This window comes from Linepithema humile, chromosome 6, assembly GCF_040581485.1.
Source record: "Linepithema humile isolate Giens D197 chromosome 6, Lhum_UNIL_v1.0, whole genome shotgun sequence".
Lineage (NCBI taxonomy): Eukaryota > Metazoa > Arthropoda > Insecta > Hymenoptera > Formicidae > Linepithema > Linepithema humile.
The window spans coordinates 424921-450868 of record NC_090133.1 but is presented as its reverse complement, the minus strand read 5'-3'; the positions used below and the strand labels follow the sequence as shown (position 1 = coordinate 450868).

The 25948-nt window shown below is 38.9% G+C and overlaps 2 protein-coding genes and 1 long non-coding RNA gene across 12 annotated transcripts in view; 2 read left to right on the top strand and 1 right to left on the bottom strand.

The window, feature by feature from the left end:
- The window catches only part of LOC105673161 (uncharacterized), a 47980-nt gene extending 42205 nt beyond the window's left edge, over window positions 1-5775 (top strand). For 6 of the 8 annotated variants that reach the window (XM_067357345.1, XM_012368586.2, XM_067357344.1 and 3 more), the window contains one exon: window positions 807-5775. In XM_067357345.1, coding sequence (XP_067213446.1) covers window positions 807-2035 — 1229 coding nt within the window. In that variant the 3' untranslated portion in view covers window positions 2036-5775. The remainder of the gene's footprint in view (window positions 1-806) is intronic. The other 2 variants (XM_067357350.1, XM_067357348.1) reach the window with 2 other exon arrangements.
- Window positions 5776-5942: 167 nt separating this feature from the next.
- On the bottom strand, window positions 5943-25844 carry SCAR (wiskott-Aldrich syndrome protein family member 3 SCAR). Of its 3 annotated transcripts, none has more exons than XM_067357364.1 (9): window positions 25826-25844; window positions 13589-13932; window positions 13268-13421; window positions 13058-13172; window positions 12756-12788; window positions 11361-11659; window positions 10909-11213; window positions 10317-10739; window positions 5943-10212 (listed from the first exon to the last, which is right to left on the bottom strand). In XM_067357364.1, exons 2-9 carry the CDS (start codon window positions 13860-13862, stop codon window positions 10031-10033), a joined length of 1785 nt encoding a protein of 594 aa, XP_067213465.1. In that variant the 5' UTR covers window positions 13863-13932; window positions 25826-25844; the 3' UTR covers window positions 5943-10030. The 3 variants fall into 3 exon arrangements, with proteins under 3 accessions (XP_067213465.1, XP_067213464.1, XP_012223883.1); XM_067357363.1 differs by lacking the exon at window positions 25826-25844 and adding an exon at window positions 25533-25819; XM_012368460.2 differs by lacking the exons at window positions 12756-12788; window positions 25826-25844 and adding an exon at window positions 25533-25819.
- On the top strand, window positions 17779-18921 carry LOC137000532 (uncharacterized). The gene is made up of 2 exons (XR_010890791.1): window positions 17779-18059; window positions 18278-18921. It is a non-coding gene; the product is annotated as an uncharacterized lncRNA (long non-coding RNA).
- Window positions 25845-25948: the final 104 nt, after the last annotated feature.

The window sequence follows — 25948 nt, the reverse complement described above, 5'->3', positions numbered from 1 at the left end:
AAAGACATCTATTGGCAAAATGCAAACAAATTTATGATTTAATTCAATAAAATTCCTTTCAAGTCATTTTTTGTTAATTATTGAAATCAAAGTAATTTCAAACTTTTCATTTGTGTGTGTGTGGGGGGGGGGGACGTAAATGTCAATTTTCACTCTTATTGAAATCGACTTTTCGCTTACGAGATGTAGGAATCATTCCGCTCGTTTCAGAATTTATTTTCCAAATGTTCAAAATAGAACAAGTGACAAAAAATGGAATTATTCCAATTGGAATAAAACTGGATAGATACATAATAGCTGCTCTGATTCCCCGCTACAATTATATTGAATTATGATGTCAAGTGCAAGAGATCGTATTTTTTCTTCCATAATGCGTCAATGAAATAGCTTTTTCTCGTGTCATCACTCATGTAGTAAAAATTGTAGTAAAAATTGACATGTAAATGATGGCTTGCGAGGAAACTAATTTATGTCGACGTACTGCCAAAAAAAAAAAAAAAAAAAAAAAACAATTGCTTCGCATTATAATTCAACACGACGGTATTGAGGAAATATTGAGCTTTAGATCTGTAGGTTTAAAAAAAAAAAAAAAAAAAAAAAAAAACAGAAATTTATGCGTTACTCCGAAGAGTTTTGTAAGGCATAGTTATCGATTTAAAAAAATATACAGATCTGACAGAATTTGAAAAATGAGCTCTTCAATCGATATCACGATCGTTCTCCAACCTCTCTCATTGTCCTCTGCATCGATCCTTTCCGCATAATCTCGCCGTACTAACGTAGACAATCCTCCTGACTTGTCGCAGAGTCCGCTAGGAGTGTAATAGATGTTCATCAGGCGACCGTGGAGGACCAACGGGGTTTCTACTCGGGCGAGCTGGTGCGACGGAAGAGCGAGGGCAGCGATACGCTGCCCGCATCGCGCAGCGCGACGTCTGCCGCCTCGTCGACGTCGATTCTGCCGCGTGGAGGTGGTGCACCGCGTCATCGTCGAGTGTCTTTCGACAACGCCCAGGACTCGGCGAACGGCAGCTTGGCCGTGGACAAGGTGGTGCGCTGCCGCAACAACAAATGCAGCAACTCGACGAGCCTGGCGGAGGCGAGGCGCACGTACAAGAGTTGCCACAATTGCACCTGCTTGTACTGCTCGCGGGAATGCCGACGCGCTCACTGGCAGCGCCATCGTCGAACCTGCCTGCATTCACGGGCCGGCAGCCTGTGCCGGCAGGTTCTGTCATCGGCGAAGGAGGACCCGACGACCCTGAAGCACATCTCGGCCCTCGCGAAGCGCGGTTACGCCGCGCACGGTCGCGGCGCGGTCAAGTGTTTCTTCTCGAGTCCGGAAGCGGCCGAGCGCTTCGTCGGCAACGGCTTCAACGATTTGGGCGAGCCGACGTACGTGCGCTGGCCGGATCTCCTGCCGGGCGAGATGGGTGCCGAGTTGTACGCCGAGCTGATGCGCCTCTGCAAAACGTACAATCCAGAGGCGCGGCTGGTGCTTTACGTCGCGGTGTGCGTGGTGAGTGAGGTGCCGACCAGTGGAGCCGTCAGATGGGAAAGACAGTTGGTGTCCAGGTGCGCCAAGATCCGGCTGGACGGTGCAGCCAAGCAGCACGCCTCGTCGTCGTCGGCGTCGCCGCAGGCTCGAAGACAGCAAGCGCCCGCATCGCCCTGCAACATCACTCGCGAGATGGACTCGCCGGAGACCCTGGTGCTGACGTCACTGCCAGGAAACAACGGACAGAACACGCCGCGTAGGGCGCGCGAGATCAGCTTCACCAACATTCAGCAGCAGCTCAGGCTCCGAGGTGTCTCTCTCAGGAGACACTTCCCGCAGGTCTATCGAAAGCTCTGCTCCTACGTGGACGGCTCGGTGGACAAATTCGCGCCGGTCACCATATATCCTAGGGATCAGGCGTCCGGCAAAAGCTTCATATGCATCATTATGCTGGACGCGGAGCCGGAACGTCTTCAGCTGCTGCCCACAGACTCGTCCAGGGTGAGGACGGTGGACATCAGCGTGGAGCAGGAGTAAAGAGATCGTGTGTCATCCGGGTGGAAAGAAATCCAAGAATGCTCGCAATCGCAAGACACGTCGCTCAGGATTTTCCTCAGGTTCTCAGCAAAGGAATTGGAGATAGACTTCTCGAGGGTGAAGATAACCAATGTCGACTAGTTTGGAGTGAAGAATGAAGATCATATCTGGATGAAGACAGACCTCAAAACGCTCGGGATCGCAAAACACATTATTTGCGATTTTCTTCAGGTTCTCTCACGAGAAAGATCGGAGACGAAAGGGAAAGTGCTGTGCTGTGGTGTCAGCCGGGAAGAATAAATAAATCTGCACGATAATAAAGAATCGAAAGCACAATCCCTAATGGGATATCTTTTCGATATTTCTATCGTCTGGCAAGATAAGACATCCAAGTGCAAGAGCACAGTGCGAGAATGTGAACGAAAGTCGATCAAGTAGGTCTGGATGAGTTCGGCATTTGACGTTGAGCTCGCTTATTTGCGTGATTTCACACATACAAAGACTGTTTCTACTTCTCCTTCTAGAAGCAAAAAAGAATCGAATGCGAGAAACGAAGCGTTGTTCTACTCATGTACACTCTATTTTGCGACATTCTGCATATCGCGTAACAAGGCAACCCTCTGCCGTTTCAGAAGCCCCTCGATTTCGTCGTTGCTGCAGTGTGAAATGTTTATCAGTCGTTCATTGAGATCGAAAAATCGTCATCAACCGCTTCATCCTTTTAGTAATACCAAACACATATAATAATTTTTCAAGAATTCGAGTAATTCAATATTTTTAATTGCAATTATTTCAAATGTATATTATAACAATTAGGTGAGTAATAATAACGACGAGGTTTATTGCAGATAAATTTTATCGTGTGTGGTTGATAGCTGATAGAAACTTCAATTTATTTTATTACAATGATATTCTTTTCCTACTGATTCTTTTTCTATGAAAGGATTAGCGATGATTTCGAGATCCTCGGTGAACGGAGTGGAAAGTAATACTTACAATTAGGGTACGTTGTTGTCTCTTCGTTCAACTTTGCATCGTTTAAATTTTATCGTATATATTATATGTAAAGGCGAGATGCACTTTTCTCAAATGTGCTCGCAATTAATCTTTATCAGATTACGCTTAGATTCCATATTATCAAAAAAAGAAAAAAAAATCGATTAAAATTGTATAATATAAATTTAAAAGAGGAACCTCTTGAAGAAATATACCGAATTTTAATTTGTTCACAAGTATCGATTTATAATCGCTAAGGAAACACTTGCCTTACTCTTCGGTATGTGGACATAATTCTCATCTCGTATTATTAATTGGACTCGATAATATTAGCATGTTTAATCAATTAATTTAATTTAATTTAATTCAATAATGTTAACATGTAGTCGCAAAATTCATTTTATAGCTGTACAATTCTTTAAATGTGTGGGAAAAAACGAGTACATCTTGAAATGCAGATTTTGCCACAAAAATCGTCCACCTACACGGACATCGTGCCAAATGAGAAAAGCGTGATAAATTATATATGTTAAAAAAAGAAACGAAATTTTTGAAATACCGCAGAGCATCGTCACTTTTGGATATGATCTCGCATTATTATCTCGACGCGCTCGCATGATTTCGGCTGAAACGCGAAAGGCTTCTTGTGGTGGATCAAATGAAAATCGCCAATCTATATTAATATTAAGCGTAGCTTCAGTCGGGCCGCATCACGGAACGACACTACAAAAGGCTGATTTCTTTCTAACAGAAGAAAAACAGGCAATGGATAACGCGGTGCCAATGATAACGTCTCGAAAACTTACACCACTACTTCGTAGCGATGTAGAAACGAAAACATACGAAAAAAAAAAATTTACAAAGCGAGAATTTGCCATGAATATCACGACGTCATCGAGCGACGATAAATCGAGCAGCTATTGGCAATGCTTCGGTAATTATAATTTAAATTAGATAATTAGGAAGCATTATGATGAGAAACACACAGAGAGAGAGAAAGAGAGCACGACTTTCTTATATTAGTTCGTAGAGTCGATATGCGTTCTTGTATCTATGACAATGCGATTTTTATCGACGACGAAACGCAACGGAAAGTAAATCCAAGTAAATCGAATCAAAGAAGGGGAGAAGCATCGTAGTGCCAATAATAAAATGCCACGGATATTTCTACACTGTTAACGAGGAATCTTTACCGGTTCTCGATTCGCTGGATCCAGGATCCAGAATTAAATACTACGACGAAATTCATATTTCGTGTATGCAATTACGATGATCCTTACAACTATTGATTTCGATTAAGGATGTATGGATCACATGTTGAAACATTGGCAAAGGCGTAAAAATTTCAGACTGCTTTATCACTTCTTTTTTTATCGTTGGTCAGAAAAAGATATAAATGACAAATATTTTCTTCAATAAAAACGAGTGAGATTGTAATATTAAAACCTTTTGCACAATCCAGATTGATTTATTTAATGTTTTTTATGAAATAAGAAATATACTATTTTTGAATCGGGACGATGTTTAGTTCATATTGGCATGGCCAATACATCCTTAATCAGATTCTTTTGTACGCATAGCGAGTGCATGAAATTCGTTATTATCAATGCTCACTCGATTACACCCGTTACTATGTCAAGCTTGTGACCAACGTTGATTCCTTCATTTACGTTTGTACATACATAGCGCTATTTAAGGGTAATATCCTTAGGAAGGGCGAGCTTAGCGGTAAGAGAGCAATTTTACTAGCGGGACGAGGAGATTATAAAAGATCGATCAAAATTCAAAAATAGATGGCTTATCGGAGATCAGTCCATTATATCCTCGATAGTTCCTTTTTCCTATCTCTATTACGGGGACGGTTTTACTGCGATTTCATTATACAGGCTGTGTGATAAAGGGTATCGGTTTTCCGACGCTTTACGATACATCTTGTATAAATATATTTATATATCCATTCCGCTCTAGAAATATATAATAATCAGCGAGAGATTATCGGTCGGAGAGGAAAAAGGCCGAATTTGTGTTGTAAATTGAAAATACAGCGTGTTCGTAAAATATCTGTATCTATCTCTCTAGGTGGAAAGTCAGAAGATTTATTTTAAAAAGTAGTAAATGTGAAGTTTATCAAATAAAAAAGTAAGGAAAACAGAAATAAAAAGAAAATACTATCGAACTGCTTTCGACCCTGAATCCAGATTGCACTGTTAAAAAATTATTCTTATAATTAGACTACTTATTATGTTCTTGCAAGACAACCATCAAATTTAATTTCCATAAATAACAAACGACTAACAATAAGATTTAAAGTCTATCATACATCAAAAGACTGAAAGAGTTTTATATAAATCAAAGTTCGTGGAAATATGTTCTTAATTGGTACTCAAATATTTAAGTTTTAAATGTACAAATTAATTGTGGAGAACTCTTCTTCTGAAAACGAATAATTGACTTTATAAGGATAGATAAGAACTCTATGGACACCCTGTGTCGCTCCGACCGATTCGCGAGAAAGCTGTTGCTCGACAATTAATCAATCGAGGTGAATGAGCGCATCCGAGAGAGAAAATAAAATTGAACGACTCAATCGATCGGACGAGCAATCAGCCCGCGCATAGTCACTCTAAAGTCTAAAGATATTGTTTCAGCGTCTATTTATCGGTGCTACCAAAATGTGCTATCATTGTTTTCGCATCTGTGTATGTCTCGATTTTTCGAATAAAATGTTAATTTTATTACAGAAATTTATATGATTGCCCTTACCAAAAAAAAAAAAAAACTCAGAAATGCCGACAATTCCTAAGAATAAGTGCATTTCGCCCTGTATCATTAGCAATCTAAAGGAAATAATTTTCTTCGGCAGCGGTAAAGAAACTGGTGGTAATTGTTATAAAAATAAGATCTGAACAAGTTTATGAAATTTTTTTGATTTATTTGGCTCTGTACAGATTTGCTACAAATTCATTATTATTAATAATACCATCGTATATTTGTAACGTAGCGTAAATAAATGACGCTCGCATCTTGGATGGATCCTGCGCGAGTCCCAGGAACCGGATTCGAGGACCCGGACCGTCCTCCGCCTTCATCGCAGATTTCTCCTCTTCTGCTCTTCGTCGAATTGTCGATCTGATCAATCCCGACATCATCCCGTACATCATCGACTATATTACCTCGAGTACACTTCGTTTATATAAGCTTTGGAATACCCGTGGACATAGGTACGGCGGCTTCACAATAATTTAATTTACGGGAAACCTTGCGGTAAGCGCGATTGAGATGAGTGACAGCTACATTTATTTCGTTCATACAAATTCGCACGATATCGAGAAAGCTTACGTCCAAAAGAGAGAACCCCGCTTTATTCCTCCTCCCTTGTCTTTCTTAAAAAAGACCTCCAATAAATATTGTATCGTAAATTGGCGAGATAGCTAAGAATATTCTTTTACGTCTAATGTCCTTACGTCTAGTTTCGATCTGCACTGCGCGCTATTTACGTGTGTATACCGGATATGTCCCGATAATACTAGTGTGAAACCAATCGTGTATTCCGAGGATTTGCGATGCGGCTTCCAACACGCATCTCTAAAAAGTATACGAAAAAAATTAAGGAGCTATTTTTAAGGAAGTTATTGATACACCCTGCATATGGGTCGCTCGAATAGAAAGATATCCGACGCGAGACACACACGATTCATTCAGAAATTTAAACAAAGTTGCCGATATCTTACGTGAACATGAAAAATAACAATGTGACAGTCCGCTCGTAAAATGTCTTTGGCTGTTGCGCGGAAAAGTTTATCGTCGCGAGCAAAATTATATGGGATAATTATCTAAATCGGAAATTAAATAATTAATGTATTATGTAATATGGGACTAACAAAATCAATTACATCGAGTAATTTGATTTAATTAATCTACATAAAAAATTGTGACTTTATTTAAACCATCTCTCTTACTTTGCAACTTTGTTCAACTTCAAATAAATCGCGATCGAATTCGAATTTTCAGGCATTCCACTCTTCACCTCAACGAGTCTCGCATGTAACGTAATACATGTAAAGATTGATTATTATTACACCGCATTACAACTTCCGGTTGTGTTCTCAGTTTCACGTAAATATACACACGTCGTTGCCGACAAATCGCATATCGTTCCGCTCTCACAGAATATATTTTATACACAACAGAGAGAGAGAGCGCTAATATATAAATTATAAAATATAAACTTTGCCGTCACGAGAAAATAAAGTGAGAGTCTGACTGAAAAGTCGGATAATCGGTAAATGCGCATACATTTAAATTAACTGTGCAAATTAAAGAAAAATTATATACATGAAGCGCAAAATCGACTTTTTCCCGAACTGTCTGCAAAAAGAACTTTACGTGACAATCATCGCATCAGAATTTCTGAATTTCTCCACCTTTTTCGCAAACAAATCCCTTAAATATATACCTGTTTTCATGTATATTCATAATTAAACAAAATCGCTTATCCCATTTTCGCGTTACTTACAGAAGATTCGCAGTACATACAAGAAAATTTACAGATCTTATGCTTGAAAAAAACCCGACGCTGATGGCAAAAAAATGCTTTTCTTTTCCATCAGCACCGTGAAATTTTGTGGCAATCTTAACGATCAATATATTTTTATATATACTATAATATATAATATATCTCTGTGTGTGTGTGTGTGTGTGTGTGTGTGTGTGTGTGTGTGTGTGTGTGTGTGTGTGTGTGTGTGTGTGTGTGTGTGTATGTATGTATGTTTTATGTATACATATGTGTCGGCTCATACAGAGTCGTCCTCGTGCCTCGCCAACATCGATGCAAAATAAATCACAATCGTGTTTCTTACTCTCCCTTCCCTCCAATTGGCAACTGTGCTCTGCGTCGTTAGCAATAATGTATTGCGTATATTTCTTTTCTCTTGTTCTTCTCGCCGCTTTATACGCTAGTAAATACGCTAAAAAATATTAATTCCCGCTTGCGTGTTAAGTCGCACCATACTATATTTTTAAGGGAATATTTTGCTTTCCCGACAGAATGGTTTTCAGTAGAATGCAGTAAATCTCCTTGTTCTCGAAAAAAGAAAAAATTCTTTTCTAAAAAACTGCAATGTTTATTGCAAATATAATATTTTGGCTAATATATAAGTCACATTCATAAGACTAGTAAATAATAACTGTTTCGTTAATATTTGGTGTGAAATTTGAACATGTCCGGCCATTGGGACATTTATCTCAACTGATGAAAAAAACAAAATGCAAAAATAAAAAAAGATTTTAATATATGTATTTGAAACGGTGCGACTACTTTCATGCTATTCCGCACTTTTCCTAAAGACGCTACAGTATGGAAGATCGCGGTTCAGAAACACGAAGGATAAAAATTCGAAAGGACTCTCGTGACAAACATACGAAAAGAGCTTCACGATTAAGATTTATCTCACAGAGACTCCTGTGCTACCTATCCCGGCACAACTTTTGGTTCAACTTGCGTCGATTTATCAGTAATGTACGCATTAACACGGAGCGCTCGTCTATGGGATAAGTAGAGATGTTTATATATTATTATTACTTTTATCGTTATTGTTATCGTTATATCGTGCGCATACGCGCACGTGTGTCCGTTGTGTGTGTACGTGTGTGTGAACAGTCGTCATACATCATCGTTATGGAATGTGCCGAAAAAGAGGTCGTTCTAACTGATGAGCCACGACTTCGGCAAGTCGATGTTCACTTTCTCTATGTGCGTATTCTGCCGACAGCTCGAACGCCATCATTCTCCCTACACGACTAATAGAATCAGAATTACGTAGCAATTATAAACAGCAAAATTCCCGCTTACAAATATGTATTTAGTTTAATATTTTTTCATTTAATATTTCTTACATATTTATTTCGAAAATTTATAGAAATTTATATCTTTGATGAATACATTTACACAATAATTAATAATATTATAAAATATCAATAAGATTTTATATTCAATATCGATATATCTAAATTGTTGACTTTTGAGATGACCATGCAAGCCAGAAATGCGCAAAAGACATTTTAATGGAAAGCGTAGAATTTCAAGATTTCAAACATGGCGTTCAATCTGTCAGCTGTTTCTTCCAGGACTTTTCTGTCCACCGGAATTTATAACTTGAACCAACAGCATCTATAAATTAGACTATTAACTTAGTGCGTGAACCTCGCGTTGTGTGCCCTTGCAAATTCATGAATTGCCATTCGCTGCACTCTCGACACCGCGATTCATCGTGGCAAAAGTTACGCGAAAGTCGCAATCAAATTGGCCACAATTTGCGAGAGTGATTAAACTAAACGGTACTATTGCTTTGTCGACTAATTGGCTGACCAGCCAATTCAATATTACAGATTGACTCGCGAGACTTAAATAAACAATGTCATAGGTGATAATTCCACAAAATCGTTAGAACGCAGAAAATTGATTTCACGAATTCTTCTTAGATATTTTTCCGTTTTTGTACGTAAGAAAATATTTTTTGCGTTTTTATAAAACGCATTTCTCAATGCAGAAGATTAATAAACTAATTGTAATAAGAATATCTCGATGTCTCTTCAATTTTTCTCGCATTAACAATGCGATGAAAGGAGCAAACGTAAACACAGAAATGTAAATTTTGTTCAATAATAAATTAAACCATAAGATTCTTGCAACATATCCTCCGTGGCAAATAATCTTCGTTGGGAGAATCGTACAGAATCGTATTCTTATAAATAATTGGAGACTTACTTCGGTCCAGTTCCAGAAATTATCCGAACACGAAATATATGAAGATTAAAGCGCACGAACATCTCGAACAGATCCTCGAAAATGAGATATCGGCCACGGAGACACAAAACGAACAGATTGGCTCGCTATAGCGCCGGCGAACATTCGAATCGGCGTCCGAGCGTCCAAGCGAGAGAATCGTAAGCCGTTTTTTCCTACGAGGCAGTGGCGGCAGCGGATAGCAGAGAGTTGGGTCACGCCAGATTGCTCTCTTGCTCGCCCCAGCCCTCGCTGTCGCACTCACTCTCCGACGCAGAATCGCTGTCGCTGAATTCGACAGCGACGCGACGCGCCAGAATAGACGCGACGTCGTTGAGTGCGTTCACGCGTTCCACCTCCTTCTGTTCGATTTTCTCCACCTTGCGCAACTTTATTCCTGGAAAGCGATTGCTCGAATGAAGCAATATTCATCTCAAGATAGGAATGCAAGAATCCATGCATTTTTTATATTAAAAAGCAGAAAACGCGTAAATAATTTACCGTCGCGAATCGCTTTGAGCAAGTCGTTTCGTGGGTCAACCAGCGGAATATTCGGGTTGACAGGCTTCCTCAGCTGACCGTCTACAATGCTCTTGAGAGGCTTCAGCTTCGGCGGATTGGTCGCGATCATCTTCGCAATGTCGCCGTTCGTCAGCGGTAGCGGCGCCGTAGGCCCATTCAGGACTGGCGGTGGAGGTGGAGGCGGTGGTGGTGGTGGGATGTTGCACGGAGGCGAGATGGGTCTCGGTGGGGTTGGATCTGGAGTGGGTGGAGGTGGCGGAAGATCCTGGGCTACAGCCGGGTCCGTCTCATCCGCACCCAGTTGACCCGTATGGTTCGGTGGCGTCGGTGTCGAGCGCTGACTTGGTAGAGGACTATCCGACCGACTTCCGCTCCTGTTTAGCAAGTGTGAAGGTATGGAACCTGCAATATTAACAAACATCACATAAGTTATTTTTCTTCGTTGTCTCGTCTTTTCGAAACAATTATTACACTTGTAAACATTAGAGACTGAAGAGAAGATAGACGAGAAAGAGTCTCTTAAATGCAACTATTGTAATAGATATTGAGAGAATCAACATAATTAATGTACCATTCATGGAAGGAGGAGACATGGTTTCTCCTGGCGGCGGGGGTGGCGGTGGCAAAGTATCCCTGCCGGTGCTCATGGATCTTCCCCTAGTGGGAGTGTTGTTCGCGGAGGCCACCGTGGGCGTGGAATTGCTGGAAGCGTTGCTCGGTGGTGCCGGCGGCGGCTGCGACGGTCGCGATCTACCGCCACGACTCGGAGTGCTTTGACCGCCCGGACTCTGATACATCTCGCCAGCCGGCGCCTGGCCCGGGATGTAGTGCGAGCCGTACGGATTGTCGTCGTAGCCTTGAGCCACGTAGTTTGCCCTGTAATGACAAAATCTCATTCATTACTCACTTGTGCATCATTTATTCTCTGATTATTTTCATTAGTTATCGAGTGATTTTCTTATTTTGAAATAATTTCGTTTTAATTTTAGCATTTTTTAATTGTATTATTATCAGGTTTCCTACCTGTAGTGATCGGAAGACGGCGGACTGTAGAGGTGCTGCTCCTCCGGCGGATAGCTTCGTCGCAGCTCGATGCTATTGGGCCTGGGCGGTCTGGATTCCGTCATCACCATGCCCAATAGTCCGTCATCGGGCTGCACGTTGTGCGGCGTCCTGTACTGCACCGCTTGCGTCGGCATAATATACTCGCCATGGCCAACGGCCAGTTGTCGTTGCCGTTCCCTCGTGTTATGCGGCTGCCTCACACGCTTCTTGTGTCGGCCTCCACCTCCGCCACCACCCTCGTTCCGAGGCCTGTGCGGCTATTTTGCAAAAAGACATGATTTAATTTAAACGTACAGTGCAGAAGGAACGGTGATCAAGGTGCATCGTATGTAAGTCAAGCACAATCGATTTAAATCAAAAACATCCCGACGCGACTGATCCAGCGAGTCATCCAACGTTCTATTTCACTGAATTTCAACAGAGTTTGTGTATTCTAAGAAAGCGCAAAAATATTATTTTAAACATCGTTTACTAGCCAAATTTATCTTTACTGGATCAATCGTTAAATGGGACATAAATATATATATATGTGTGTAGGAAACAAAAAAGTAAAGCTCTGTAAAAATGACTATTAAGAATTATTAAACACGACTTAAATATTCATTAAAATTTCAATAAAAATCTGTCGTTAAAAAATAATCAGTTGAGTTTCGGGCAACAATTTTATTTCCTACACAACAGACAAAGTGGAGATGAGATTTCCATTCCTGAAATGTACGATGAGGCGATCGAAAGATCACAGGAATATCGGTGACGATCGAAGATGATTCGATGAATGATGAATTTATATTCTATATAAGTTCATTCAAAACTTGCATGAAACTGGCAAAGAACGGCATTACACAAGTAATCTACAAATAAGTGACGATAGGTAAGTGAGAGACGTTGTTTCGAGTTTCACAAGAAAACACAAACTCAATTTATGGTAGAATGGGAGGGACTTTGAGTCAAGATCAGACTTTGCGTAGATGGAACTTTTGCGCATCTCCCTTCCGTTTCGTCGTCGAGGAAGTCGACAAACTTAGACCTTGGTGAAAAAATTTATCACATTCGATCTACGCAAAGTGACATTGTCACCACTCAAAAAACGTGACTGTTAGCGTAACTACAAAATTTTGAGAAAGCGAGCATCTAACGTCAGTCTCTATGTTCAGCGCGCCAGGAGGCCGGTTAATGAAAAAAAAAAAAAAAAAAAAAAAAACCACAGAAAGAAGGTGATTATGCGATGAGAGTGGAGAGTGGTTGGTTGGTGACCATCGATCAGTTCGCTGATTGAGATACTATTTGGATGTTTCGTGGAAGGGTAAGAGAGAGATTAAAAAGAAACTACAAAGATCCAAACCATCGACTTGCCTCTCTGAACGGTTCGGCATATTCAGACTCGCTCTACAACGAAGGGGACAGTAATTCAGTAGTTAGAATCGCAGCATTAGAGACACGTTAAGTAATCGTATAAAACTAGTTGAACCTACGAGCTTGCACACCCCGACAGCTTTGAAGGCCAAAGAATTAGACTCTATTGATTCGTACTCGTTACTTTATAGTCAGTTAAGTTCATATTGCGATAGTATAATTATTATAATAATATAAATATCGTACAACAGTTATCGAGGTGTGCGAGATATTTGAAAGTATCATTGTACGAGGATTCCTACCTTCTTCCCTCGATCGTGCAGCTTCTTCTCCGTGTCCTTGAGCATCTCCTGACTCCACAGATCGAAGAAGTAATTCGGATCGGTATAAAATTTCAAGCCATCCTTGCCGTCCTCTCTAAAAGTAATAATCCAAGGTAATAATCCGCAGCTCCATCATCTTCGAGTTAAACCATTTAAATCGACGAAACATTAAACAATGTCGCTAATTACCTGTAAATATTAAGCTTGTCTAGAGGCGGCGGCGTGTCGCACTGGTGATACGTCTCCAGCATCGCTGTCGGCATAGTGTCTCTGGAGACGACTTGTTGGTCGAATACCACTGAGCTCTTGAAAGCTTTTCTCATGTGTATATCTTGTAACGAAACTGCGCAGAAAATTGAAAGATCTTAATGTTATTTAACTCTTCATTTCTTCACTTTCTTCATTATTTTTTATCGCAAATAGGTCAAAAATAATTTCTATCAGAAAACAACTAAAATTATATAAAATTTACAGTCTTAAATTTGAAAAAAATGAGCACATTCTACGCACCTTCCTCGACATTACTGTCCAGTTGGGTGACTTTGACGGCCAAGCGATCTATCCTAGCTTGCAGGGAGTTGGCACGATCGCTCAATCCGTGTGCCTCCCTCGCCAACTCGCCGAACAGATCCTCGGCGTGCCTCGACAGACTAGATAGCTGTCTGATAGTGTTGGCTAGAGTGCCGTTGGTGGCTGCTTCGAGCTCCGACGGCAGTGGAAATTCCTCGGGGATAGTACCGCGCGCTACGTGCACGGGTTCCACCAGTCGCTTCGGAAGCGGCATCTTCGGCTTGCCGGCTGCTCGTTCCTGGCTCCTCCTCCTCCCGGTAACTCACTCACCGTTCTCTCGATGCCTGAAACATACAAAGTTATTGTTCAGAAATCAGTTGTCACGTCGGATATCAATTGTGTAATCGTGAGTTTCCGCGATGTATCGTTAATCTTATCGAAATATTTAAAATATTCAGTATCTTGAAAACTTTGTTATATAAAGTTTATCAATATATCGGGACAGCTCTTTAATCCGGAAAGAGTCGAGCAGAAATATATTGCAAAAAAGTAAATCTTTGATTCAGTTCGATACTTGAAGAATCGCGTAAATTCGTGATATCTCATCGCTCGCTTCCTCCTATCTCGTTGCAAAACGTCCGCTTGTATCTCACTTCTCCGCGATTCTTGCTATTGCACGCATTAAGGCAGACATTCTCATGTACGCTCGGTGTACACACGCATTACGTAATTGCGACCGAACGTCATACGTGATAACGATATGTTATCACTGCCTGCCTTTGGCAAGATGTTGGCTATGATTATCACTTGATTTTTTCCGGTTTATTCTACGGTTATAAATAATATTGCAAACGTAGTTCCTAGTAGCTGCAAACACATAGAGTCAATTAGTAATTTGCAAGCAAATTCCATTGCAATTTACAGATTAAGTTTGAGAGTTGCACATGCTCACAGCTTAAAATTTACGGATTTTCCTAAAGTTAAATAAATTTTTCAAGTTTGCTTTATTATTACAAGTAATAGTTATTACGTAAATCTAAAGAGGCTTGTTTATGTGATAATTATTTTATAATTAGTATTAATTAATATTATTGCAGCCTATTTGCTAAATAGTTTCCTGAGATTTTGTACAATCAAAACGGGTTTAATAGATACTGCTTCGAGATTAACGAAGCAACGCAGCAGGCAAATGCCGACACAATAGAGACCGCCAGCAAACATCGTTTAAGACATCCACCCAGGGTCAGTGATACGACCGTGACCAAACATGACAACTTCGACGACGCTATTGTGCTTCGTAATTAGCAATTAGGCGCCGTCAAGTGCGTGAATAAAATTGCCCTGCCAGATGTTACACCTGCGAAGAGGACTATGAAAAGTCTTCGACGTAGCTAATAATATCCTTTCAAGGTATTGTACTTGAAAGCACGGCGCACCTATTTCCGTGTCTTCTTTCCCGGAAACTTTCTTTTCTTTTACTTTTATTTTTATTGAAGCTATGCCATTTAATATTTCTTGCTTTTTATTTCAGTTTAAAATTGTTATCAACTGTAGTTTTAATATTTGTCCAAATAAATCTTTTTTATAATTATGTCAGAGATGTCATTCGTCTCCTTTTCGTAACATTTGCATATAGCTGTCAACTTTGCTACATCAGTTGCGAGTGCGAGACTCACAACTATGTCTCTCGATGCTTTCTGCATCTCGTGTATACAAGTCAATATTGCGGTATCCGAACAAGTATTGAAATTAAATTTAAGCATCTATGCTAACAGGAATCGTGTGCAGCGAGTTCGGGGCGCGTGCTCGTTGTGAATGAAACCGCAACCACGCTGCCGCACGTGCAACGAGGCTTGCATAAGGTAGGCAGTATCCTGAGGCAGGAAGGTCACTACTACTATACCGCAATACGGCGATTTCGCACCATCACTACCAGCATCGTCGCACCGTCGCCGAGTAGAAACCGGAAAGACTTACTTCGCTCCTTGCAATGCGTCAGCCGGCCGGCGTTGCACCTATTTTACATTGCATTCAACCACGTCAGGTAGTGCGTCTGCAGTGACGCTAACGCGATACTCTAGCGGTCTTCGATAAACATATTTTGCATTAACTTAATCTCATTTTTTTTCTCACATTCAGATGTTATTTATTAGTTTTATATCAATGTGCAAGGAAATTTTTCCAAAAAATATTTCACTAATTGTAGTTCTATTAAAAAAAATAATTCCACTAAAAGTTTGGAGCATCCTATAATTTTTTAGATAAAATTGAACACGATTAAAAATATCAACATTATTTGAGTGTAGTTTACAATCGAAACAATAAAATTCGTATCGCAAATCTAAATTTTCACATTTCGAAATATCCAAATGAAAGGAAAATAATTTTTTCGTCTTGCCTAAGCGAACCGCAAATGAGTCATGTGTGACCTTTAGCTTCTACAGTCTCTCTAATCCTATGCAGTTTGAGGCAAGTAAAAATACAATTATAATACTAGAAAGACGCCTAACACTCGAGATAGGAATTCTCCTATGGTCAATAATAAACTGAACCGAAATGCATTGAACGACAACGGCAATGGCGAATGACAATGACTAAGACACAACGATTCCATCGATTATTCACGCTTGTTCGTGACTGCATCCCAGTGCACACGTGTGCCTGCAAGAGCGGCGAGTGCATATGCCGACCATATGGTCACGCATAAAACGAGTCCATGTACGCAAGAAAGACAAGGTCACTACCCCCTGCATACAAATCGATGTAATTTCGTGACTTTGATCAATTTCTTTCCAAGATTTTATTATCTGCTTTTTTCTTCGCGCCTTCCGTACACGCAAGATTTACCTTTTATTGATCTAAAATTAACTTTTCCTTTCAAAAAATTTGAGAAAGCTAGATATTTGAAATCGATACAAATGGTTTATTTTTACTACTTTTTATTTTCGACATGCACCGTTGTTTATTTCGTAAAATCTGATACGAAACAATTGAGATTGAGATTCCTACGACAGTCTAAACACTGTTCAATATGATACACCAAAGAGAGTCGCATAGCGACGCATTAGAAGCGATATCGAGCGATCGAACGGTACAATCCGGCTAGGCATCGTCATCGACAACAAAGAGTTTATGCTAATGCGGCAACGTGCCACGATTTTGCAATCGCGAACACGTGCATCTCGAATTCCATTTTCCCTGTAAAATGTCATTCCCCACTCTCTCGAAATTACATTAAAGTCGCATTTTTCTCATAAGATAAAAATTTCTGATAACGATATTCTCTTAATTAATAAAAGTAAAATATAAGAACAAAAAATTATTTGACAAATTTTTTATAGATTCAGGATTAACGAATTTGTTAATTTTGATTCTATAAAAAATAAAATAAAAATAAAAATTGTAGGATGTTGAAATTATTAATTGTTAATTTATCCATTTTTAGTTATAAAATAATCTACATCGAACGTGGGCGGATTATTAGCTACGCGCGGCTAATTAAAGCGTGAAAGCTTGATCAGCAGAGAGAAAAAGAGAAAGGGAGGGGGGGGGAGCCCATATTTGGGTCACTGATAAGGGAAGGATATGAGTCGTTGAGACTACTAACGACAGGTTGAATAAATTATATCGACGTTTATGCGTTACGGGAGCAACGTGCTGAAAAGCCCGGCGCGCTGCGCTCTCAGGAATCGCCTGGCCGAGATATTTATATCCCGCCTCCTCTGTGTATCACCATCGTCTTGCATTTTGTATACCACAAAGTCGATAGAGATACAGCGACCGCCAAAAACTTAACTTTATCTCATTCGCGAGGAAATATTTATTTGGCACGCGAGAAAATGGCATTTCTTTGTCGCGACGACATTCCGCATAAACTTGATTGCGCGCTTTCTCCAGCCAAAGCAGTGCTACTGATCAATTGTATTTGGCAATGGAAACTGAGATCTCTTCAGTCTAGCATTTCCAATGTCAGTTACGAATTGATGGAAATCTAGTACTGGCGCGATGAGAGACGCGTAAAAGAGTCTAATCTAACTTGAAGATATCTTGAATGTTTTCTGTGATCGTATAAAATTTTTTTTTTTTTTTATACTCAGTAAAATATTTATTATATTTAGCAACAAATAAATTACAAATCTGTGAACATAATAATTTCACCCATAAAATTGTGAGTGGACATATACGTGTAATGTTTTATGTGTTTTGCGAGTGAAACGTTTTGTTTTTATCACACGATTATTTTTATCGTAAGCGAAATTAGCTACGTTAAAGTGACATTTTATCGCGTGGGACACGTTTGGGGGCACTTCCTCCGCTCGAGTTAAATCTAACTAGGCTTGAAGAGTCGTGTTCGAGCTAACGCACCATAAAGAAAATCGAAAAGACACATAGGTACCCTTGAAAGGACGCTTATTCCTCATTAGCGGCGTTTATATCGTTTGAAGGAAAAAGATAACGACAGATTGCAACAGTAAGTTAATTCTCACTCATTTTTCTCTCGCATTTCTCTGGCGAACGCGGATATTTAAGCTTTAGGAAGAAATACGAAAAGGCCTAAGAGTTCCTTGATACTCGATACCTCAATATTAAAGTGCCAAGTATTAATTTTTGCAAAGTTTTCTCCTTTCCTTGTGATATCTATTGTGATTATTCGATAAGAGGTTTTGATATAATATTGTTGGATAAAAGTGCTCAGAACTACTTCGAAGAGACTCGTTTCACGCCTGTCTTCGTCGCAGCTTGATCAATATTGCGCGCGAGCGAGGCAGTCAGAATCGGCACCGGGAATCACCTTGCTGCTCGCCAACAATAATTGTCAACGATCATTAATCAATTAATTATCAGTGATAGCACCAAGTCTCACTGCACTTCATACTCTCAATTTGTGCGCTCGTTCGTCAAGCGAAAGCGGTAAATTTATATGTAATGTCTCGTGAAACGTCGTACAATAAATCGTATCGATCTTTAAAATTCAATGCAGTTTTTTCTTTCTTCAAAATTTGTTCTAATTTTCTCAAATTCGTTAGAAATCTCGTGAAATCAAACTTTGACGAAACTCGTGTTAAAGCAACTGCTATGTTCATCGAATAAAGATCACCCTGAAGATATTTCCGTCGACCCTCGCCCCGAGTTAAATCAGCAGGAACGAGCAGCGGGGTGCAGCGAGTCCGTTCCTTCGATATTAGAACTGTCCTCCATAATAAAAACGATGACGTCATCACACCCTTCGTTTCACACGTTCACAAGATGTGTAAAGCTTGTAGTTTGCTGTTTTGATGGATATACAAACGCAAAATTTATATATCAAGAATTTATTAATGAAAAGTCAAGAATTTATGGCATCAAAATTGAGAAAGTTATAATTACAAACTACAAGAATTTATAAATACATAACTAGATCTGTGAAAATTAAAAATTTATAAAGCTGCCAAACTAGAATCTGTGAGACTACGAATTTATATAGACGCAAGGATTTAAGGATCTGTGATGCCGAGAAACTATACAAGCGAGTGTGCCTTTCGAATGCATTCGATGCATATTGCACTTCCAGTTGCTCTCACGCGATGTGTGTATTTCTGTCACACGCGATATTGTAAAACTACGCCACGCATGCTGGAAATCGACGTGCTCGATCAAGAGAATCAAATGTCACAAACCGGTTGGTTAACCTTGTCTGCGCTTGGCATTTCGAGAGAAATATTTCAAATAAAAAGGAGTACGTAAGGAGGTGAGACTCGTTCACTGAGTTAATGCGGTTACCAATAGCAGCTGCTACTGCTGCTACTGCATCCAGAAACGAGTCTCACGATCTGCTAATGTCTGTCAAGTTAATATTTCCACCACAAAACACACAGTAATGCGAGACCTAAATAACACTAAATCTTTATATAAATTCCATTTGACTCTTTTGTGATGATTCTTCAATTTCTAAGTAAAAAAATTGCAATTCTAACCATTTCATCGCACAACACACGATATTACTTCAATTGTAGTATGAATAGAAGCGATAATTTTTTGTGATATTACGTTGACGTGACGTTTTTTCTCTTTTTCGAGCTCAAAGATATTTGTGCGAAAACTTAAAAGCCTGCAATAAAAAGGGATGAACATCTCGATAGCTCGCGAGTCTTGTACTTTGCCGAAGGTCAGTGCACTACGACGTCTGGTACGGAATTAACCCGACTACAGTGTACCACTCATAATCGCTCTTGTTTCCAGATTCTCAAGTTTTAGCTGGGTATATACGTAGCTTCTGATTCCACGTCGCAAAAGCTTGGGAAGAAAATTAAAACGACTTTTAATTACGATGAAAGTAGACGAGATAACAATTGTTTCCGTATTTTGAAAATAATTTCATATAAATAATTAGCATAATTGATTGTAATTGATTTGTCAACGTTAACTCAGAAGTTGCTCTCCTCCTCACAAAAAAATATTAAATTTCTATTTTTCAGTGTAACAAATTAAAAATTTTTTAATTTGCAGAATGTGTTTTTTTTCCTGCGCTTTTGAATACACAATTCTTATACATACGATGAGTGTTTAAACCGATATAATGTCAATCCTATTACTCTTCAGACATATTATAATAAAATCAATGTAACAGATCTTACAATTAGCTTAGTTTCCACGAATATAAGCTCTGATAAAGCTTAATTGCGTAGGTCTTCACACAAACATGGATTAAACCGCAACCATACAAGATTCGTAACAAAAATCGTAATCACATTTCCTCAAGAAAACAAGAAACTTTCGATTTCTTGCACTCTTTACAACATAAAATCAAAATTTTCATCAAGACACATATAGAAAGAAGATAATAACGATCAGTCAAATAATTGCTCAAATTATTCAAATTCTTCAAATCCATAGAGATCAAGTTTGTTCCAAAAATACATACATTTATTTAACGATTCCTTTCTCGCAAAAAAAATTGCAGAATAAACAGCTTGAAAAATTGGCACAATAAATATGTTTAATGACGATAAACCGTCATATTGCACGCATAAAACTGTGTTGAAACTTACAGATTGCGAGTGGGAAACGCAAATCACATAAGAGTAGATTGCTTGTCGCTCAGAAGCGCTGAGCTTTGCGAAGTACACGCGCGTAAATAAGCAGCTCGTTGTAATAAAATAAGTCGTCGCAGTCATCGTCGTCGTCAGCCACTCGCTGCTGAAAGCCAAATCAACGATGATATTATCTGAATAATTCCTATAAACGAGTCCAACGACAAGCTCGTCAAATTGAGTCACTGAATAAAGTCCAAAGAGAATCTGACGAATTATATATATATATATATATATATATATATATATATATATATATATATATATTAGGGAAACTATTTATATACATGAAAGTAAAAAAAAATTTTTTATGATTCAAAAATTATTGATGTCGACGTTTTCACTGAAAAAACATCGATTCCAAATTGGCCGAAGAAACTGCTATTAAAACATCCGCTAATTTTCTATACATAAAAAATTTAAATAGAAAAAATTCGAGGTAATAAAAAGAAATTTCGTGATTTAAATTTCAAATTTAAGTAAAATATAATTAATAATTAAAATAAATAAAATAAAATAAGTAAATTAATAGGTTCAAGTCCTATTCTCTTTTTCTCTAACGAGATTCCGTATTTCTAAGCGATTTAACTTCACCAAACGAGAACGAGTATCGCATGCCAGAAACTATGTTCAGGTTTCTAGAATATTGACCTCGATAATGCGACGTTATTCATGCGACGAGTTTCGAGTAGCACGGTTGAAAATACACACGGCAGTTTAACTTAGTTAATCGGAAATGCGGTCAAATATTATTACGAGGAGACTCATTGTATGAGGAGAGATGTGTGTAACATGTGTAACATGGCGCGTTTCTGCCAGTTTTGCAGAGTAAAAGGGTAAAGACACCGGTGCTCCCGGTGCCGATGACTCTCCTTTATTCCAACGTCGGTGATTCCGCGGCAATTTCCCATGACCCTCGAACCGTGAGCACCATAAAGGCCGGACTTATCGATTTTGCATCGCGCGTCTTTTTCCATTGCGCCACGAGAGAATTCATCGAACAAGCTTCTTGGGCACGTATCGAATGGGGATGTGATTAAAATACCCCGGATACCCATATCGCGATGCCGATATTTTCGTTTCGCACACAATATTTTAAAGCTGAGGCTTATTTTTAATTCTAGTTTAATTCCACTTATATTAATTATCTTAATTAACCTTATCTTCGAATTTCGCATTTAAAACAAAACAAAAATTATTCTTATAGTGTACATTACTAATTATTTTGGCTTTATAACAAGACCACTGTAAGATTTAATTTTTCGAAAGAAATTCGATGACCGAAAGAACTGAAGAATGAATCGCCGCTTTACATGGACAAACGTAAACATCGCGCATGACAGCATTGAGCTTGCATGACAGCTTGCAAGATTGGCCGTAATCGGCCGTCGCCGCACGCTTGCATAATCTCACTAGTGTCTGTACGGAAATTTCATGAAATGGAATGCGACATATGTACATACATTGTCCGCGATACTCAGTCGACCCTGTTCAAGGTAATGTGACTAAAAACTCAGTAGTACGCTATCGCACTTTACACAGAGCATCCTAAGCGATGCGTCAATTATTTCGCACCGATCATTGTACTAGAGAAATATTACATCAATTATTTCCGATCAGTTGGGTGAAAAATAACCTAATAAATAATCGGAGTTCTAAGGTGCTTTCAGAGTTTTCAAAAGCTCAACAAATTTAAAGATTTAAAATTGTTAGAGTTAAGAAATTAAATCAACTTAGGGTTCCAAAACATAATTGCAAATGTAATAGAACAAGAAAAAATAATTATTTTCTTAATTGCTTGTGCTGAAAAAAAAGTTAATTATAAAAACTGACACATTATGTAATCTTATACATTACATCGAGAATTTAGGCAAAGACACTAACTCAGTTTGCCTATTGACTTCAGATTTGACTGATAATGTTAGTAAAGGGGATCTTTCACCGGAAGATGATCCAAGATTAGCTGACTAACCGCATACGAACGGGGAGGGTCGAACTTGCTAGTTGCTATTCTCCCTTCCGATTTTGTATCGCAAATGTCAACAGAACCAAGAAAGGGATCGATCCAATTGGATCCCAAGAATGTAAAAATGCTGATTCAATTAATAAATATATTAAAATCCCAAGATATTTTTAAAACGATAAAATCTAAAATTTCTAAAAGCTTAAAATATTCGAAAATTTAGTAGCTTTAAATCTTAAAATTTTTAAGCTAAAAAACTGAAAGTCTTGTTAAATTATTAATTTAGAACTCTGATACAAAATAATACCAAAAATTCGAGATATCATAATTCTAAATCTTCTCTCTAAAATTACTATAGCTCTGGTTTGTATTTTAAAAAATTCAAAATGGTAATATATTTTCTTTCAAAACCGTAAAACTTGGATACTTGAATTATCTAAATCTCAGAGATTCCAAGATTTCACGAGTTTGAAAGAAACATTTAGATCCTCGGTAAAATGCATCAATAGTTAATCAAGAAATATTCGCCGCACGTCGAATCGTAAATCAATTTTAGACAGAGAACTCGCGTATAAAAAATAAGAAAAAAAGATAGAATGGCACGGCGTGTCAACAGCTATCGATCGATAACGCCACATGACGCGCGCGCACGCACGCATATAAATACATACACACATATGGCGATCACGATCTAACAGTTCATTAATAAGTTAACGCAAAGGAAAAGGTCAGCCGGATGATCGTTCTTTGAGATCGTCGATTCATCGAATGCATCAATTGTTCTAACATACAACGTATACAACGTATCCCACAAGTGCTTTATTATTCCTGTTATATTTGCCAGCACTTTTTTAATCAAGTTTTAAAATTAAATGTCTTGACGATGAAGTATTAAATGAAAAAATTGATATGTAGTCAAACAATTTCGTTAACGCTGGAATATATTATACATCGGTGGTCTTCGACACCCCGCATCGAGCGTTAACTCCGACGGCTCCCCATTCATTTCGCTTGCAAATTATTTCTAAACGATCACTGTGGTTCATATTACGATGCTCAACGCATACTTTTCGATCTTAACTCACTCCCGTCGTTTTCCCACGCACGAGTTTCCTCTAATTTTCTCCCGATTTCTCACGCATGCACGTCGTAAACACGTATCAACAAATCAAACCACTTTAATAAATTCTCAAAAAAATATCCATGTAAAATTCTTGGATATTACGATAATGTGATATCTCATTCATTAATATTCGATACTTCGATAGCATCATATAATTATTATAAAAAAATTTTAAAATACTACAATTTTAAATATCTAAAGTGATAAACCTACTGATTGTGAGCATTAATAACTTTTAAGAAACTATATTTTAAACAGTTTAAATTATAGATATTTTTCCAAATTAACTAAAACTCCAACGTTTCAAAATCGATGATCTTAGAACATTTTAGAACTTCAAAATTCAAAATTTCCAGAAATTAAAATACGAAGATTTAGTACTTTTAAATCTTAAAGGTTTCCAAACATAATAATAAAAATTTCAAAATACTACAATTCTAAATCTCTACAGCTCTAAAACTAGCTTTACTATTTTAAGAAATTTTAAATTGTGTATAAAATTTTCTTCCCAACTGACTCCAATTCTACAACGATAATCTAAATCTCAAAAACTAGATACTAGATATCAGTTATCGTAACTTGAGTACAAATCGATAACACAATATACGGCGTTCTTGAATGATAAAACTGTTGACAATGGCATTATTATAGCATGATATGTTTAACTATTTATGTTTAACTATTCATTTTCAATGATTCACGTCTTTTCTATCGGGTGTCACGCACGAAATGTTATTCTCAGCGAATGACGGAAACGACAGGATTGTCGATGACAATATCAATGGACACAGATATCGACCGCTTTACTTGCACAACTGCATTCGGTCTCTTATTAGAGAATATATCGATGTAAAAATGGCAGAACTGTCGATGATAAAATTAATTAATTAATCAGTCGTTACTCATTTATTATTTATATCAAAATTAAAATAAAAAATTAAAGAACTAGAGACTGCACAGTTCCATAACGATTCGCGTGGTTTTTGTTTTACATTCTGAAGATTTTACTTAAGAAAAAATAATGTATCAAGCCGCTTAAAAATTTCTAATTTTTTTCTAAAAATAAAAATTTTAAAAATGAGAAACTTTTTAAATAATCCAATATATGTTTAATTTATATATATATCTTGCTTCAAAATATAATACTAATTTTATTCATTATAACGGCTCGCGAGTATTTAAAGACCAATCATTATCTCACGATGAATTATTGCGCACGATAACCAGCAACATTCAACAGAATCGGCGTCGTATTCTAACTCTAGTGACGAGAGGCGCCTTTTGCTAGAGCCGGTCGCTCCGAGAGAAAGGAGGAAGGGAAGGAGTAAAGGAGGGTAGACGGGAAAGAGGGAAGAAGGAAAGGAGGAAGGGAAGAAAAAGAGAGAGAGAGAGAGAGAGAGAGAGAGAGAGCGGGGGGGAGGGTAAAGAGAAAGAGAGAGAAAGAGACTGCTCGTGCGGGGCGGACCACCCTTTGCACAAAGAGTAGACACAGCCGGCGCCCTGTGGTCCCTGTGCGACAATAGTCATGTGCCACCCCGCTGAAGAAAATCGCTGCCTATTGAACGGCGACGGTGGCGGCGCGTAAATCTCGTCATTGAGATTCCAAGAATTCCGTTATCGCAATCCCATAGGAAAAAAGTGGACCGACTGACAAGATGCGGTGTCACGAGTCATCGAGGCACCGGAGAGAGCTCCTATCTCGTCGCTCCCAACCGCTCTTTCTCTCTCTTTCGTTTCATCATATCTTTTTCTCATACACGTACTCACACTCGTTCACTACGTACTCACCATCGTATCCGTCGTACGACCATCCATCGCGTGTCCGCACATATCCCGGGCGTGAAGCCTAGCAGTAGCGAGGCGGAAGAAGCGGTGGAGAAGGAGAACAACGAGGTTTTCGCCAAAAAACGTAGCGGCGATCAACGTGGGCGACGTCGCCCAACGTTGCGACAGCCGCAAACAAACCGATCACACGACCAACAAACGCGAACCGAAACTTTACCCGCGGGCACAGAAAATGGCGTTGCACTATGGCACACAGCAGCAGTGCATTCGCACGCTCGCACGGCTCGTGTACTTACTCGTTCTCTCGCTCACACTCACTCTCGTTCGTTCGTTTGTTGGCTCACTAGCTCCCTCACTAAGTCGCCGGGAAGATAGCGGCTAGTTTCTGCCGGACACCGTTGAATGACGCTGCAAACACA